Below are 16962 nucleotides of genomic sequence, written 5' to 3'. Positions count from 1 at the left end.
GTGTTGCAATGTCAGATCACCGCAACCTCTGCCTCCCGGGTTCAAGTGATTCTCCTGCCTCAGCCTCCTTAGTAGCTGGGATTTCAGGCACTCACCACCATGCCTGGCTAATTTTTGTATTTTTAGTAGAGACAGGTTTCGCCATGTTGGCCAGGCTGGTCTCGAACTCCTGACCTCAGGTGATGCGCCTGCCTCGGCCTCCCAAAGTGTTGGGATTACAAGTGTGAGCCCCCACGCCTGGCCAGGAAATGACTTTCATAACAGCACCAGCATAGTCAAAAGTAGGACATCACCATCACCAGCACTATTTTGAAAAGTCTTCATATTATAGTTAGATTTACATCTTTACACTAATTAGGCCATGTTTATAGTGGTCACTCAGGGGCGTGCTTTCAAAATCTGCAGTTGTAGAAATATCATGTTCAAATGCAAAACCCACATTCACGAATCAGCAAATTCAGCTCAACATTTTCAATCAATGTTGACCAGGTTGGCCTCGAACGTGTGGCCTCGCCTCCCCGAGTGCCAGGGCAACCGGCCTGAGCCACCGCGGCTCCCCAGCTCAACATTTTCTTGCTTTGAAAATCAAAGTATCCCCTGAGAAACTCCTCCATTACAGGGCTACCCCTAGAGTTGGAAATTGCGGGTTCAAATCTCAACTCTGCTCCTTACAAATGGCATCAAGTCAATTCACATCTTTGAGCCTCAGCTTCCTTATCTGCTGATGGGAATGTGCCAAAAATTTTTTTTTTCTTTTTTTTAAAGAGATAGGGTCTCCCTCTGTTACCCAGGCTGGAGCGCAGTGACCTGATCATAGCTCACTGCAACCTCAAACTCTTGGGCTCAAGTGATCCTCCCAACTCAGCCTCCCAAGTAGCTAGGATTACAGGTGCATGCACCACCATGCCTGGCTAATTTTAAAATATGTTTTGTAGAGACGGGGGTCTCATTATGTTACCTAGGCTGGTCTCAAACTCCTGGCCTCAAGCAATCCCCCCACCATGGCCTCCCAAAGAACTGGGATTAGCGGTGTGAGCTAGTGTGCCTGGCTCCCTTTTAAAACAAAAACAAAAACAGAATTTGTGATGAGGATGAAATGAGACACAATGAAGGTAAGAGCAATCTAGTCCATGACCTGCTCAGTAAAGGTTTAAAGAATTTGAATAATGATTTCTTCATATATATGGTTAGCTAATCCATGCCTCTGTCCCCTGAGGGGAGAGAGGATGATAAGGGAGGTTGGAAACATGTTCAGCACTTTGGGCTATGGTCATGCCAAGTCTAAGGCAGGGACAGTACAACAAAGGTCACAGAATGAGGACTGTTTTCTCACGTTTCCACCTCTACACTGGCTTTCTCGTCCAATAACACAGTAGCTTGCCCATGTTACTGCATCACCTTTGACCCTGGAGAAAGACCACAGGGTGCTGCTTCTGGCTGCCTTACCGTCATAATGAGCTTCTCCACGCAGTCAGGTGCCACGCTGTGGAGGTGGGTGAGGTGCAGCTGGAGGTGGATCTTGTTGTTGAGCATGTCCTGGCACAGGGGGCAGCGAAGCATGGGTTGCACTGAGTGCTGCGTCATGGCATGCACCCGGAGCCGGTTGACGTCGGCATTACTGTACTTGCAGTAGGGACACTGGTACATCTGTGGGGAAAACACCCACTGCTTTGAGCAACTGTGTATGCCCCCAAGTCCACCCACCCAAAAGTTTGTTCCCTACCAATGTCTAAAACACCTCGCCTCCCCATCAGCAGAGTCCCTTCCAGTCTCACCTGCTCTGGTTTGATCTCCTCAGCTGTTTTTGGTCGCTTCGAAGAGAGGGGAGACTCTGAGCTACCTGGGAAGGAGATGCGTTTGGAGGTTGCAGGAGAATCTGTCAGCTCCTTCTCTGCTTGGCTGGACGATGCTAGAAGAGAAAGTAGAAGATGCAATACAGCAGCCAGACCAGGCCAGCTCCCAGAGGGTTTGTGTTGGGTGAAAATCAACATTCATTTATAGCACAGGATTTTCTTAAAACACCACAATTCAAGAAGGATGAACATCCGGACTGATTTATCAAGCATGTTGGAAAAGAAGCAAGTGTTTCTTTCTCCCCCATGAATTTCTGTCACTACTTTAACAACTGAACATTAGGAAAAGAAGGCAAAGAAATGGAATAAAAGGCTCTGGAGTTGGATTAAGCTAAATTCAGTCTGTTCTAACCTCCCCCAATCTAGACTCAATCTGCTGGCTTGTGGGGGGCAGTAGGGCTGAGGGTGGGTGGGAAAGTCTCACCAGTTGCTTTGCCAACCTCAGTACCAGACATGCTGTGCTTCAGAAATCTAAGAAGAGATGTGCTCTCAACTCTATTGTCCCTCCTCTTGGAATCACAACATGGTACAGCACCAGCAACATGAAAAATGTGATTTGAGAAAGGTTCACATGAATATCAGCACACCAAATATGTGGGGAAAAAAATCAAGTTTGGATTCAGCAGTTTGCTTTTGGGGAAGAGTATAATTGAGGAGTGGAACTAGGCAGGGCCTGAATCCAAGATATAACCTAGCCAATGCTCCAGACCCAAGAGTTTATTCAGAGTGGGTGGGAATAGGGAAAGTTTCCTATCAGCTTGCCCAAACCATGCCTCCACGCCCCTCTTGCCTATACCACCAAAAAACCAAACACTAATTAAAGAGGAGCGGCCCATGAGGATTGAGTAGCACACAGCATGTACAGAAGTGCTGGTGGAAGGAGTTCTCTGAAGGATGGAAAGGAAACATTTCTTTACCTTCTCTATTGTTAACCCTGATCAGTAAGCATTAGGTTAGGCTCAAGGTTTATAGTTAGGAAAAACCTGCTATCTGCTCCTCCTTCCAGTAGAGGCAAATACTTTGATAAGAAAACAGCCAGGCTGAGGGTTTATCCAGGATAAGCAAGGCTCCTCCAGTTGAAACACAGTGTGGTTGGATCTGATTGTTCCATAACCTGGTCAATATCTGAGTGTTTGCTCTTTCATTTGTTTTGAATGTGGGACTCCATTTTTCAGAATTTTGTTTAAAGCAGTAAGAAAAGGCCAGGCGCGGTGGCTCAAGCCTGTAATCCCAGCACTTTGGGAGGCCGAGACGGGCGGATCACGAGGTCAGGAGATCGAGACCATCCTGGCTAACACCGTGAAACCCCGTCTCTACTAAAAAATGCAAAAAATTAGCCGGGCGAGGTGGCGGGCGCCTGTAGTCCCAGCTACCCGGGAGGCTGAGGCAGGAGAATGGCGTGAACCTGGGAGGCGGAGCTTGCAGTGAGCTGAGATCCGGCCACTGCACTCCAGCCTGGGTGACAGAGCAAGACTCCGTCTCAAAAAAAAAAAAAAGCAGTAAGAAAAAAAAAGTCATAAAAGTGGTAGTGAGAAAATATACATACCCACTGCCCTCATGAAAAAATAATGTGACTCAGCATTCAGGTCACTGAATTAGAAAGCCCAATTTTTATTCCCTGTTAAACTGCTTTCTTTTTTACCCTGTCTAGTTATCTGTCATGTATATCCATTTATGCTTGAGTTTGAAATTTGTTCTGATGTGGACACCAAGATGCTGTCATTACTTTAATAAACAATTTTAGAAAATCAATTTTATTCATTAAAATCATAAGGCCACAATATAATTTTGAAAAGAAAAATTTGCCAGATGCAGGAAATATATTCCAGGAAGTTGATGCTCTTCCCAGAATGCACATATTGTGACCTTTAACCCCAGTATCTTGGTAACCTGGTCTACATAAGTTTGTAGGGCATCTATTATTTAAAAAGTACAAGGACAAGCATATTACACACAGATCCTCCTCCTCCCAACACACACATTCATAACAGTACTTTAATCTGTCTCGAATTGACTTCAAACCCATTTTGCTCTTAATGGGAGTTATTCATTTTCACTTGAAAGGTAATACATGACGGCTGGATGTTTAATGTGATGGACTGGCTGCCGATTAACTAGGTGCTGTAACATTCTACACCAGTTCCCCCATGGCCCACTTCCCATCTCCTGGCCCCGCTCAGACCTGATCCTACGGAACGTTGCGTTGCAGGTTTTAGACCTTGCAGTGCGATGGGCTGCTCCTGAACACGTCTACATTTGAAGTCTAATTAAGGTTTTCAGGAACTTAAGTTCCCTTGCCCCCAGAAACCTCCTTAGTCTCCATCATTTTGATTTTTGCTTGGTGGTTATCTTCTACATATTAACTCTTCAAATGTATTCTCAAGATGGGATGGGTGAGGGCATCAAATAATACTTTCAGTGTTTATTCGTCACAGCCATTTCTTTACCTTCTCTACTGTGAACCCCAATCAGCAGGCATTAGGTTATGTTCAGGGTATATATAGTTAGGAAAAAGCTGCTGTCTGCTCCTCCTTCCAGTAGAGGCAAACTAAGACATAGATTCTATTCCATACACCCATCCCCATCTTTTTGTTACTCTGCCTGACTAAAAACAACACCTGTTTTACAGGACTGTGACTGCCTTGTAAATGCCCTCAATCTACCTGCCCCCCTACTATGGAATGAGTCAATTGTGCACTTGCTCAATAGTGTGGATGAATGGGCACCGAGGCTGAGACCACCCAACTCATCTGTCTCTCCCAGAGCTGAAAAGCAAACACAGTAACCCAGTGCAGCATTAGTTTCCTCATAGGACCAAAGAGTCCATCCTCTTCCTTGAATGCTGAACACATGATGAATTATGGTGAGGTTGCAGAGGTGAGAATTCTGGTTTCAGAAGCCACTATTCTTTCCCCCTGCATGGAGAGGGGAACTTCTTTTTTTTTTTTCAAACTCAAACTGCTCTGGAATTCTAAAGCTTCTTTTGTGAGCTTGAGCTAAGGACCCATTATAAAGTGTTTTAAAAAATAAAATCACCACTTGCTCACTCATTTCTCTTTCTTCCCAGTAATACAACAGCCCTGCTTTAACATGAAATGCTGCATCCACTGGTGCACAAACTTCAGGTTCATCTCCTTTCTATCTAGGACAATCTGCATCTTTATTAGATCAAATCTGTCTAGAAGTAGATATTAGCCACCTGCAGCTCACTGGCCCCTTCTCTAAAGATAAAGCAATGCCATTCTTGTAACAGATTCTATAAACATCCAGTTACAATCTCATTGTGTTTCCCTGAGTGATGTGGGGATGGCTCCTAAGAGTTAACTATGGCTGACCCATGCCCCTCCCTTAATTGACCTCAGACATTAAAATGTCAATCCCTATCATGACATGGTACCAAAGTCGTTACAACATTTCTGTAGATGGGCAAACACAGTTGTGCAAGTTCTGGTCAGGTGCTGTGGCTCACGCCTGTAATCCTAGCACTTTGGGAGGCTGAGGTGGGCAGATTACTTGAGCCCAAGGAGTTCAAGACTGGCCTGGACAACATGGTGAAACTCCATCTCTACAAAAATTAGTCAGGTGTGGTGGTGGATGCCTGTAGTCCTAGCTACTAAGGAGACTGAGGTGGGAGTATCACCTGAGCCTGGGAGGTTGAGGCTGTGGTGAGCCATGATTGTGCCACTGCACTCCAGCCTGGGTGACAGAATAAGACTGTCTAAAAAAAAAAAAAAAAACTTTTGCAAGTTCTCCATCAGCATGCTAGATGAGAGTTTATCACAGTCCACAGTCAAAGGTTCTCTCAAGTTTCTTCTCTCTGAACAACTTCAAAAGGGCCAGAGTCTCAGAATCAATTTCTACGTTAGTTCTGTCACTAGCACACATCATAGGCATAAGTAAATGAAGTTGATGAATACCAAGAGAGAAAGTACTGTGGTTTCCCACTTTGAAGGCTTTTCTAAACTTAAACTCTAGAAGACATGTCACAATATACAAAACACTCTTTTAAAAATCAATTACTGGTCACTTTAAGCCTACTATGATGTCACATAAGTGAAATGGAAATACACGCACTCCAGAGACAAGACATAGTTTAGACAATTGGTGCCTGGAACGTTTGGTTTATACTGGCAACAAAAAAAACAAACAACTTGAAGCGTTAGTAACTATAGTGGTTTGCACAATAATGACAAAATGATTTGGAAACAATCTAGATATCTTACAATAGGGCATGGTGTAAGTAAACAATGGTACAGCCATTCTACTGAGTATTAGAAGACAGTAAAACTGATTGCTGTGAAGCAATATGGAAAAATCATTGAGAATGCAAATCAGAAAAGATGATAAAATGTGTACTATATTATGTTACAGCTATGTAAAAAGCAGGTATTAGAAAAAAAGACTAGAATGATCACTGTCTTTAGGTGATGACATCAAGGACCACTTTATAAGTTTTTCACAGTCATTTCATTTTTAATATTATAGTTATCATTTAAGTTCAGCCGTCCATGAAAAAGTTGGTATTGGCTCTATGCTGTGCAAAACATCAGATGGTATTTTTTACTTTGCTGGTAAAAGCAATTTCTCTCATTTTGGCAGCTATAAAATATGAAAATATGTGTTAAAGCTCAGAGAATCTTCCACAGGCAACATGTTGGGCTCCTGGGATTTCAAAGGGAATAAAAATGTGGTAAGGAGTCATGTGACTGAATGCACTATAGGTGACAAACTCTATAAAGCTAGGAAAATGGGATATTGTGACAACGAAATGCTGGGTCAAACTTAACTGGATGTGCTCGCTATGGATTCCACGCCACACAGACTTTCTAGGGAGTGAGAAAGCACTTGCTCTGCTTGTTAGTGTTATGGTGGCCCTACCCAATGCGCGCTGACGAGGCACAGGAAAGACTAGCATGTCCCTGTTATGGAGTTCAAAAATTCAAAAGTTGGCTTTCTGGGCCAACAGCCACCATTTCTCCTCACACTGTGATGAGTTGGCCAACTAAAACTCACAAAGACAAATACTGAGAGAGACAAACCTGTTCATGATTGTCTATTTTATCCTCTTGGGCTCCTCTGCATTCTAGGCAAAAGTATTTCATTTCAAAGGGAAGCACAATTGTCAATACATGGCTCCCTTAGGGGGAAAATCATTTATGCATGGAGACACCAACTTCCAGATACCCTTTGATTTTATATTTGTTTTAGAAGTATTTAACCTGTAAAAATAATTACTTCAAAAGTTACCCCTCTACTCATGCTAGTTAGAGGGAATAGGGAAGAGAGCTGATAAGTATTCATGCAAAGTTTTGTTTGAAATTTGCAAGAAATGGTTTTATTATATCATAAGCATATAGAATAATTAAAATATGGCTAGCAAAACTTCATGTAGGAAGTGACTGACTTTAAGGAACAGTATCACTTAGAAAGCTTATAAAGTGGCCAAAGACAGTAGAAGCACAGCCTTTCAACATTCACAGTCCCTTATAACTTTACCTGATAAAACCATTCTTGCTAGAACAAATTCTCATGTGATCCCACTCTTTGCTAACAAATTCAACATCCGAATCACTAAAATTCTGGCCATAGAAAACTTAAGAGTTGTGCTTGTAATCCCAGTGGACTTAATGCCAACACAGGCTTCATTTCTCATCTGGTAACTCTGTACAACTCTGAAGCCAAGTAAGGCGTGGACCTGCTGCTTCATCAAAGATAAACCTGAAGAAAAATTGGAAATGAAATAAATATGGAACCTTAAGGTCCCTCATTTTCAAGATATCCACTTGCCCTCCAAGAAAACCAACATACTGGCAGCATTAGTTTCTGTGTTTCCTGAGAAAAATTCATCTTCTCATCACTCAACACACCAGTGAGCTGCTGGCATGGTGGGCATCCTATGATGCAGACCAGTGACCCTCTGGCCAGAGGCCTCCCTCTCTTGGTGAGATCCTGGGCAGGCACTGAGGTGTCCACATTACTGGGAAGTTCCTTTTGCATCTCTTCATGGTGGAGTGACTCTTGGAGGTGGTAATCACCAAAGTGCTGATCCTCTTCCTTTCTGGGGTCCCAAGGTGAGCCCACTCAGGGCCTGGGATGCTGCCTGACACTTGAACCTTGTGGAGAATCCAAAGGCAGCCACCACCCCCACCTCTCAACCATCAGATTCTTAGCTAAAAAGTATCACTGACAGCCCCTCCATCTAAACTTCCATCTCCCAAACCAGCAACATAATGGAGGAACCAATTAAATGATTATTAATTCATGCTACTTTCCGTAAGCCAGAGGTTCTCATCGCCTTGCATTCCGTAAACCAGCTTGCCACCTGCCCCAGAAATTTACAGCAGTCTTTTCTCTATCTCCATTGACTAGCGAAAAAATAAATTCACACAACTCCATACTCAATGTCTGAGTTGGGATAACTATTCCAACACACGAGACATAGATGTATCAGGAGATCTGAAAAGGGTCCTTCAGCTCATAATTAAATGGAAGATGCAATGTGTTTCCCATAGCTCCTCTCTCTCAGCTTCTCATACCTCATGCTCCCTCTAGACAGCACAAATGTAATGTTTCCAGAGGGTCATCTGTGCTTCTGGATTTTTTGATCTTCTGACTTTCATTGAAAGTAGAGTTACTTTTGGCATTTGCTTGCAATTCCTTCCCCAGAGGACAGGCTGGGCTTTCTTACTCAAATCTCCTGTGGAGCTACTGCACTTGATAAGTGGCCAAAGATCTGGCTAAATTTTCTTCCTCCCCTAGTAGAGAGAACAACAGTTCCTTTAAAGAATCTGCTTTCCTGCCAGCTTGGTCTTTAAACATGCATGGTCTCATTCTGCCTCCAACCAAGCACTTAGAGATGTTTCAAAGAGAAACAGGGGTAGAGGGGAAGAGGATTTGTGTGAAGCAGATGCATGCACATGTCCACTCAGCAGGGGGCGGTCTTCATGCCACTGCTAAAAAGGAGCTGAGTCTGTCTTCCCTATCCAAAGGAGCAGACTCTGTCTCAACATCCAACCTGGTGAAGTTAAGAACCTTCTATTCAAAACAAAGTCTTATTCTCAGGAAATGCAAGCTATCTTGCCCCCATATATCCCTAGAAAACACCTACCCTTAAAAGCAGAATATGCCTACACAGGTATGGCAAGACACAGAGGTTGCATCAACTTCACAGACCTTTTGTTTCTAAAAATGATTTCAAAGAAAATTTGATTTATGCTACACATAGTTATAAGAGTTACTCAGGGAAAGGCTAATTATTTTTCTTCTCCAACTTAAATATGAACAAAATAGGTCAGCACTTCAAAAATCCAGCAGCTCTTAGGTGTTGTTATGATTTTACTTTTTGTTTGGAAATAATTATAGCTTCACAGGAAGTCACAAGAACAGCATAGAAAGAGCCCATGTATACTTCACCCAGGTGTTACTTATTAAGCAGTTTAGATAAAGATTTCCAGGTCTTCAATCACTCTTCATCGTGACCCTGCCTCTCTGGCTCCCTCCCTCTCTCTCTCCCCAACCCCCAATGTTGCTTACATCTACCAAAACTTAGGGCCCTATGCCTGTCATATACCTTCCCTGTCCGTTAGGAAAGTTCCATGCCTCCCTAACCCAGCAAGGGCTCAGGACCTCCTGTCTAGTTAAGAAGTAGATCTCAAAACCTCACACTTGTCACTGAGATCGCAGCCTTGAGGTTCAGCAAATGCCACAATGTGTCAGACTCCCAGGCAGGGTTCATTAAAACACAGATCACAGCCCCTGTCCTAAGGTTCTAATTCAGTAGGTCTGGGTCAGATAATTTGCATTTCCAGTAAGTTCCCAGGTAATGCTGATGGTCCGGGGACCACACTTTGAGAACAGCGGTCAGAGCCAAGGCTTTGTGTAATAGGTAGGAATCACGCTGCTTTGGGGTCTAACGAATTAAATGAGAGGGCCCAGCAAGCATGGGCCAATCTGTCAGTCCACTTTAAATGACTCTGATGACATGATACTCTCATCTAAACTCAGGGATGATAGCCAGGTCCAATCTCATAGCCTAGATGTTTTAAAATACCCTCAGGTCACCTCTTTACTCTAAAACAAATGCAGACACCTTCAAAACCAGAAATTCAGAAGGAATAAGCTCCACGTGTTCTGTTAGCAGCGTAATCCAGAAAAAGGACAGACTCCCTTGTTTACAGAAGTCTCTTTATTTCCACATGTCCTATCCTGGAGAGCCTCTGTGAAAAGAGCGCAGATACCTGTGGGCTCCTTCCACCTTGCAGAAAAAGGAAGCATCTTTTTAGTGCTGGCTTCCGTAGGCCAGGCACTTGCAGGCCTCAGCAGCTGAAGGCCCTCTTTGCTTCAGCCCTGGAAGGATGCACAGATCTATGCTAGTCCCCATTTGCACAAGTCAGCAATCTGGGAGTGGGGGTTCAGGCACCATTCTGTGGGGCCTCTGCTTTCTCTGCAGGAAGCAGCCTCTCTGGCAGGCTCTGGAAGCCTCAAGGTGGGATGGTGGGCACACACTGACAGGTGGGTGCTACTGCTTGCTCTGTGTATTTGGGGAGAAAAACAGTGCTGAGCTCTACATCAGAGACATCAATCTGTTGCACTAATTCCTTGCTGAAATATGCATAAGGCTGCTTAACCACACTGATCTGAGTTCCCAAAAGGCCATTTCACATTTCAGTTTCAAGACACCTTGCTCCCTCTGTGCCAGGTTTGCAAATGAACCACCAGTCAAAACAGAGCCACCACCTGGTTTAGACCAACATCAGCTGTTGGTCTGTTTAATAAATTATAGGCATTGGACTGCCACCGTGAGTCTGGCTCATGCCAGGATTTTGGAGGCCTGCTAAATATTCCTGATTTAGACTTTGACCTGATTCCTGACTTTGAGGTACTGAGTCGACCTGCCTGTCTTTGGCCTCTTGTTGGTTCCCTCAAAATATGCTGTCTTCCCCTGGCATGGCTTCCTGCAGCTATGACCATGGTATCTTGTGAGGACGGCTGGCCACAGTCCAGCGACACACTAGGGGGTCTGCTTCCCTGTGGCTTTATTACAGGACTGTGAAGACAACCAGAGCGGGAAAGAACCTCAGAGACCTTTGGACCAACAAAGGAAAAAGCCCAGAGGTGCAGGACATAGATCAAAACTAGTGGCATGCGAATCATTCTGGGATCGGGCCAAAGTTAATTAACAGAGGCCCATTCAGTCTCTACTGAGTCGAACAATAATTAGGTTAGTTAGGGTCTCCGAGCCCCAACACAGTCTAGACTCTGAGAGACTGCAATATAGCAAATCTGTCTTCCTAAAACACTAAACTGTATGAGTGAAAGTGAACTTGTGAACATAAACAGATAAAATAGGGGTGTGTGTCCAGAATGGTGACAGATACAGAGAACTGCTGAATGTAACTTATCAGAACCTCACAAACTGGTCTTCCCTCGTGATCCACCTAGGGTTTCTTTTTGCTAGTCCAGGTTCCACAGGAAAGTGTGAGAACTTGTACTAAGGTAAGAAAGACGTTACTCAGGTTCCTGCAAGGGTGGGAAATGGGAATGATTCTCCACTTTCCCCTCCAGATTTAAGCACTACAAAGACTGTCAACATCTTCTCTTGGTATTTTGTACAGTACAGAGAGATAGACACCCTACATTGAGTAATGTTTATATTTAATATCAGTGCTGCTTTCCATCTCCATTGAGTTCCCACATTCAGCTCACTCACAGTACTCCAAAGGCCTAGAATAAGTGACCTGTGTGAAGGTGCGGGGAGGTGGTTCTGGAGCGCCTTCAGGGACTCCTCAGGAACTGATATTTTTTCACTTGTTTGCCTAAGGCCAAGTTCTCTTCACCCGAAGGCATCAGTCAGCCCCCCTTGCTAGGTAATAAAGCACAGTGCTTTGTAGCGCTGGTCACAGTTGGTTCAGATCCTGACTGTGTAACCTCAAGCATCCTATCTGACTACACTGAACTTTCCGTTTCCTCATCTGTCAGTGCGGTAACACTGACTACACACGGTTTCTGTGCCGCTAGCCAGAGATCAGGCATATGACGCCTACCACAAAGTCTGGCACATGGTGAAAGTGCAAACATTTGTTGCTATGGTTTCTTTTTTGGAAGGATTGGAAAATAATACTGGTGGGGCTATAAAACCATAGAATGAGGGGAGAAACTTGTTTATTTTTGCTTTTTTACAGGCTTTCCAGTGAAGACCGGAAAGCCTGCTAGACAAATTCTAAAAGCTATAACACTGAAACTTGGTTTTTAGGACAAGCAAAGGCACCCTAAATTTGTCTCTTCTGTATACCAGGATGAGACAGTCCTATTAACCCATGGATTTAATGTCTACAAAGCAGAAAGTAGAATAACTTGGACTTGAAGGTACTTATGTCATGCTATTTTACCAATTGATTGTTAATGAAACATCTGAACAGTATTAAGCACTTGCTAGGTGCTAGGGATTACAAAAATCAATGGTTGCCACACAGCTCCTGACCATAAACAGCTGACAACTCTATCCGACAAGAGAAGCACAGAGCTTAAGTTCTCCTCCTCCAACCTTCCTGTAAGTAGAGAAAGTGATCATGTTACATGTTCTTTGGCTTTATAATGTAGGAAATGTATCTGACTCAGAAGGCAAATTGGGATTTGAGTGCAACTCTGACACCCAAAAGTTCCCAATCTCTGAGCCTTACTTAGTTCTCGAGGCTGCAAAACGAAGGTAACATTGGACCCAAGAAGAATATGAGAACCTAATGAACATGCTCTAATATCCCCCACGGAAAGGCACAATGGTAATTTTTTTTTTAACAATCATGATTATAATAACAGAGGTACTTTCTCATTGGCACAAAAATTAAAGCCAGAACAAAGCAGGCAAGAGTAACATGGCCACTCTGTAATAATACTATGCAAATCTATAAGGTATTTTCTATAGTGATGAACAATGATTTGCTCCTTAATCTACATTTTCACTGCCCTTTATCTATACCTTGATGATAGTTCTCATTATACTGTGTCATAATTATGTGATTACATATGACAACACTTCTAGAAAGTGAGTTCCTTTTTTCTTTTTTGCATGTCCTGTACCTGCCTTAGATATATCTGTGCAAGAAAATATTTGTTCAACTGATGTAGTCCCTCTCTCTCTTATGACTTACAATATAAATTCTCAAAGCCAAGACCTTTGAATGAACTGGAATTCGGGCAAGTCCAGATATACACCACAGCCTGTATCTATTTTGGCTTCCCAACATAAAAATAGTTCATGGTTTGTTTTCAATTGTGAGACAGAATTCCGCCTGCAGTGACTTTAAGCAGCCAAGTATACTGGAAGTGGCCTGGAAAAAAAAAGAGTGGGGAGTGAGAGAAGGGGGGACAAGCTGACTCTGAAAAAGCTGACACAGTCACACAATTCCCGTCTATGTGTGAAAACATAAAACCAAAAACGGTTTCCACTGGCAGGACCATGAACCACAAAGGGGCCACGCACAATGGGCTCCCAGCATTCCCTCACATGCACCCGTCTGCAAAGACAAATTTACTTTTGGGTGAGGTGGAGAAATGAAACCAAGTACTGGAAAGATACAGAGTTAGGCCAAAATGATTTCTGTAGAGGTGTGGTGGTGGTGAATGGCCTGGTTTCTAGTCAACAACAGGGTTGGGATATGGGTGGCCACTCACAGGCATCCATGTGAGTCTCCAAGGACTCCTCTGTTGATGTCCTCATCACACTGGCTCTGACACCACAGTGAGTCTGTCCCAAGAACACAGAACTAGGTAAGGGCATATGGTGCCCTGACACCCCATCAAGAAAAGTAGGCTTGGTGCTGCCTGACCTCCATCGAGAAAGCCTTGAACCTTTTATCCAGGATATATTAACTAGCCACAGACAAGGGAAATCTTGGAAAGTTATCAGCATTCCAACTTTAGTAATTAATACGCTCCACGATTCTATACTACTCTACAACTCTCCCTCCCCCAGTCATATTTTATGGAGCTCCAGATTGTTAAGAACCCATTTGGTCCAACCTGCCACTTCACAGATTTGGAAAGTGAGGTCCAGAGACCTGAGGTCACAAAGGTAATCTTAGTGGCAGAATTAGGCCTTGAACCCAGGGCTTCTGACTCCTGCAAGTCCTGTGTTTTTCCTAACACATGTTTCCTCTCAGCACATACCTCCTTTTGTCTTTAGAGACTCAATTTGGAAAAAAAAAAAAAAAAAAAAGTATTTTTTCAACCTCTTTCCATTCTTTGTCACAGATTATATTTCAGGCACTAAGTTCCCCATACAAAGGCATCTCTATTTATACAAAGCTGTAAACAACAGGGAAAATAGGGGAAGGGCTGGTAATAGATTTGCACCAAGATGTGCCTGACCTGCTTTTTTTCAACCTTAGTAATTAGAAAGGCAGCAGGTCTGAAGGAATTATTCATATGCGGCAGGAGCCATACACTATACATTTATGTTAAACATGTCAAATCCGATTGAAATCATGCCTGCCAGCACCATATTCCATAAACATTCTTTTCCCTAACAGTCACCCAGACCTCACCAGCCCATTAATACTTCCTTTAATAGCAATCTTCCATAGATTCAAATAAGGGATGCTCCACTACACTAATTGCTGTGTTAGGTGAGCATCATCGATTTAAAAAAAATTAATAAAGTAAAATCCCTTTAGGCCAATCCTTTAGAAAAATGAAAACACTCAAACTACCATTCTAACTCAAAAATTTACAAAAATATAAACATGAATGTCAGGGATTTCTGAAGCATTGCTGTGGTGTCATTTCAAGTTGAGCTATTTCCCTGCTTCCCCTCCAACCCCCATTTTTTAAAAGCACCAATACCCTCTGGTCATCTTGTCCCAAATTACCTTAACTAGACTCAGCTTGGTGCTCTGTGGCTGGAAACCATGACGACTACAGGAATTAAATAACCATCTTGCTATGATTCTTTGCCAAGAGTTCAATTTTTCCCCTAATTATTGGTGATAAAGCATCACATTAATTGTATATCGCTTAACTTATTGCAATTAATGATTAATTGGATAATCACTGCATTAATCATTGCTCAGTTGATGACACGAGGGGCTCTTCATTCGAGAATACACACATTCATATCTATTCCAGTAAAAGAGAACAAGGGTCATTTTCATGTTTCAAAAGAGAAAACCACAAAGTTGGACAGTGGCAATGGCTGTGCATTAGGGAAGAGAACAAAGAACTTTCCTATACCCTTCATTGGCCCACAGGAGCTCATCACACTTTCCTTGACAAGATGTGCCCCAAGGGCCTGTACATGTGCTACCACTCACCATCTTGGAACTCTCAGGTGGTTGCGACTAGTGGATATCCCTTGTCCATGTTTCACAGAGGATGTACCTGAGCCGAAAGAGGCCAAGTGCCTCAACCAAGGTCATATGCTGGCTGGTGGACTTCCTGACTCCAAATCTAGAGTCTTTCCACATCACCATCCTCCTTTCAGACTGAGCACACCACCAACTCCTTATAAGATATATATCCATGGTTGATAATCCAGTTCATTTTGAACATCCTGGAGGTTGTCGTGTTACTATAATCACTGTACAATGTCGGGAGACTGCTGCTCCTTATACTCAGACATAGATGAAAACTAGATCAAATGATCAAACTGAAAATGATCCTTCTCTGAAAGATGGTATATTGGTAAGAGCTTGGGCTCTGTCCTAAATTAGAATAAGTGGAAAAGCCAGTGTGTAAATCTGCACCTGTCTGTATACCTTTCGGCAACTTGCTAGAGTTTCTAACCTTCCTTTTTTTCACATCATGGCACACACAAAATGATGGCAAATCGGGATAAACAGATGAAACAGGACCTGTGTACCTGTGAGCAATTCATGGCATGCCTGCTGGGAAGGACAGGTGTGAAGCTCTAGAATGGTGCCTGGCACAGGGTTAGAGCTTTATGCAACCTTTATAATTACTGGAAAGTTGCTATATCTATGATGCATTCTTTCAGGGTTAGTTTTGTTCCTTTTGGGTATCCATAAGCTGCACATGTGGCTCTTTAAATTTAAATTGATTAAAATTAAATACAATTTAAAGTTCAGTTCCTCAGTGGTACCAGCCACACTTTACGGGCTCAAAAGGCATATGTGGCAAGTGACTACTGTATTGTTCAGGTCAGATGCAGAACATTTCTATCCATACTGAAAGTTCCATTCGACAGCACTGGTCTATAGTAATATTGCTCTGACAACTACAGGCGTTCCTGAAATCCCCAGAAGAGTGTTAGATTCCCTGAAGGCAGGCCCTATAATCTCACTGAATTTGTCATCAGTGGAACTCTGCCCAGTGCCTTGCATGGGGTAGGGACCCAGCCATTGATCATAGAACTGACCCAACCTTGGTTCAGATCTTGCTTGCTGTGCTGCCACCCAGGGTAAAAGACCTGACATCTGAATAAAAGAATCCCAAAGAGGGACACCCAAAAAGGAAACCAGGAGGCCCACTCCAAAAGTAGAAATAAATAGCTGAAAGTGTTCAGTAAAGATTGCCCATTCCTGCACATACCCCAAAACTACAAAATCAATATCTGAGAAAATGCCAATTATCCAGGCCCATTTGAAATATTACCAATCTGCATCATGAACAGCTGCTAATCAACGTAACAAATTGTGAAATCACTATTTATTTACTTGCCAGGAGGAAGCATTCCCCATCACATGTAATCAGATAGGAACAGCTCAATTTAGGGAGAGAACAGAAGAAACGTAGATTTTTTTAAAAAATATAAAATACTAAGAATCCAGCAGAAAGCTCAGAAGAGGTTGCTGGCACCTATATCGATTCCAAGATCAAACTGGCCCAAGTACCTTAATAAAGCCTGTCATTACACACTCAGATACTATAGACAAAATTATGCTTCGGGTCAAAAGAGGATCATCTGCAGGAGTAGGGAAAGAATTTTCCCTTCTCTCTTTACTACTGTGCAGCTGGCAAGGTGCACCTCTGAGTTATTCATTCAATCACTCATTCATCCATTTTCTGTGTGTCTTTTAGAAGTAAAGATTAAGTAGGTCTGTTGCCTGAATGAATGCATGAGAAACGGGAACCTTATTAAGGACATTCATTTTTT

At 43.0% G+C, this 16962-nt stretch overlaps 1 protein-coding gene across 1 annotated transcript in view; it reads right to left on the bottom strand.

Moving 5' to 3' along the window:
- Positions 1 to 16962, bottom strand: part of ZFHX3 (zinc finger homeobox 3) — a 261907-nt gene that overhangs the window by 22026 nt on the left and 222919 nt on the right. The window contains exons 6-7 of the mRNA XM_011961589.1: positions 1776 to 1909; positions 1447 to 1647 (exon numbers count right to left, since the gene is read on the bottom strand). Of these exons, the coding sequence (XP_011816979.1) occupies positions 1447 to 1647; positions 1776 to 1909 (335 nt within the window). The remainder of the gene's footprint in view (positions 1 to 1446; positions 1648 to 1775; positions 1910 to 16962) is intronic.

Source organism: Colobus angolensis, unplaced genomic scaffold (genome assembly GCF_000951035.1).
Source record: "Colobus angolensis palliatus isolate OR3802 unplaced genomic scaffold, Cang.pa_1.0 Scaffold116, whole genome shotgun sequence".
In the NCBI taxonomy this organism is placed as follows: Eukaryota; Metazoa; Chordata; class Mammalia; order Primates; family Cercopithecidae; genus Colobus; species Colobus angolensis.
Note: the sequence above shows the minus strand (reverse complement) of the source record. Positions and strands in the feature narration are given on the sequence as shown.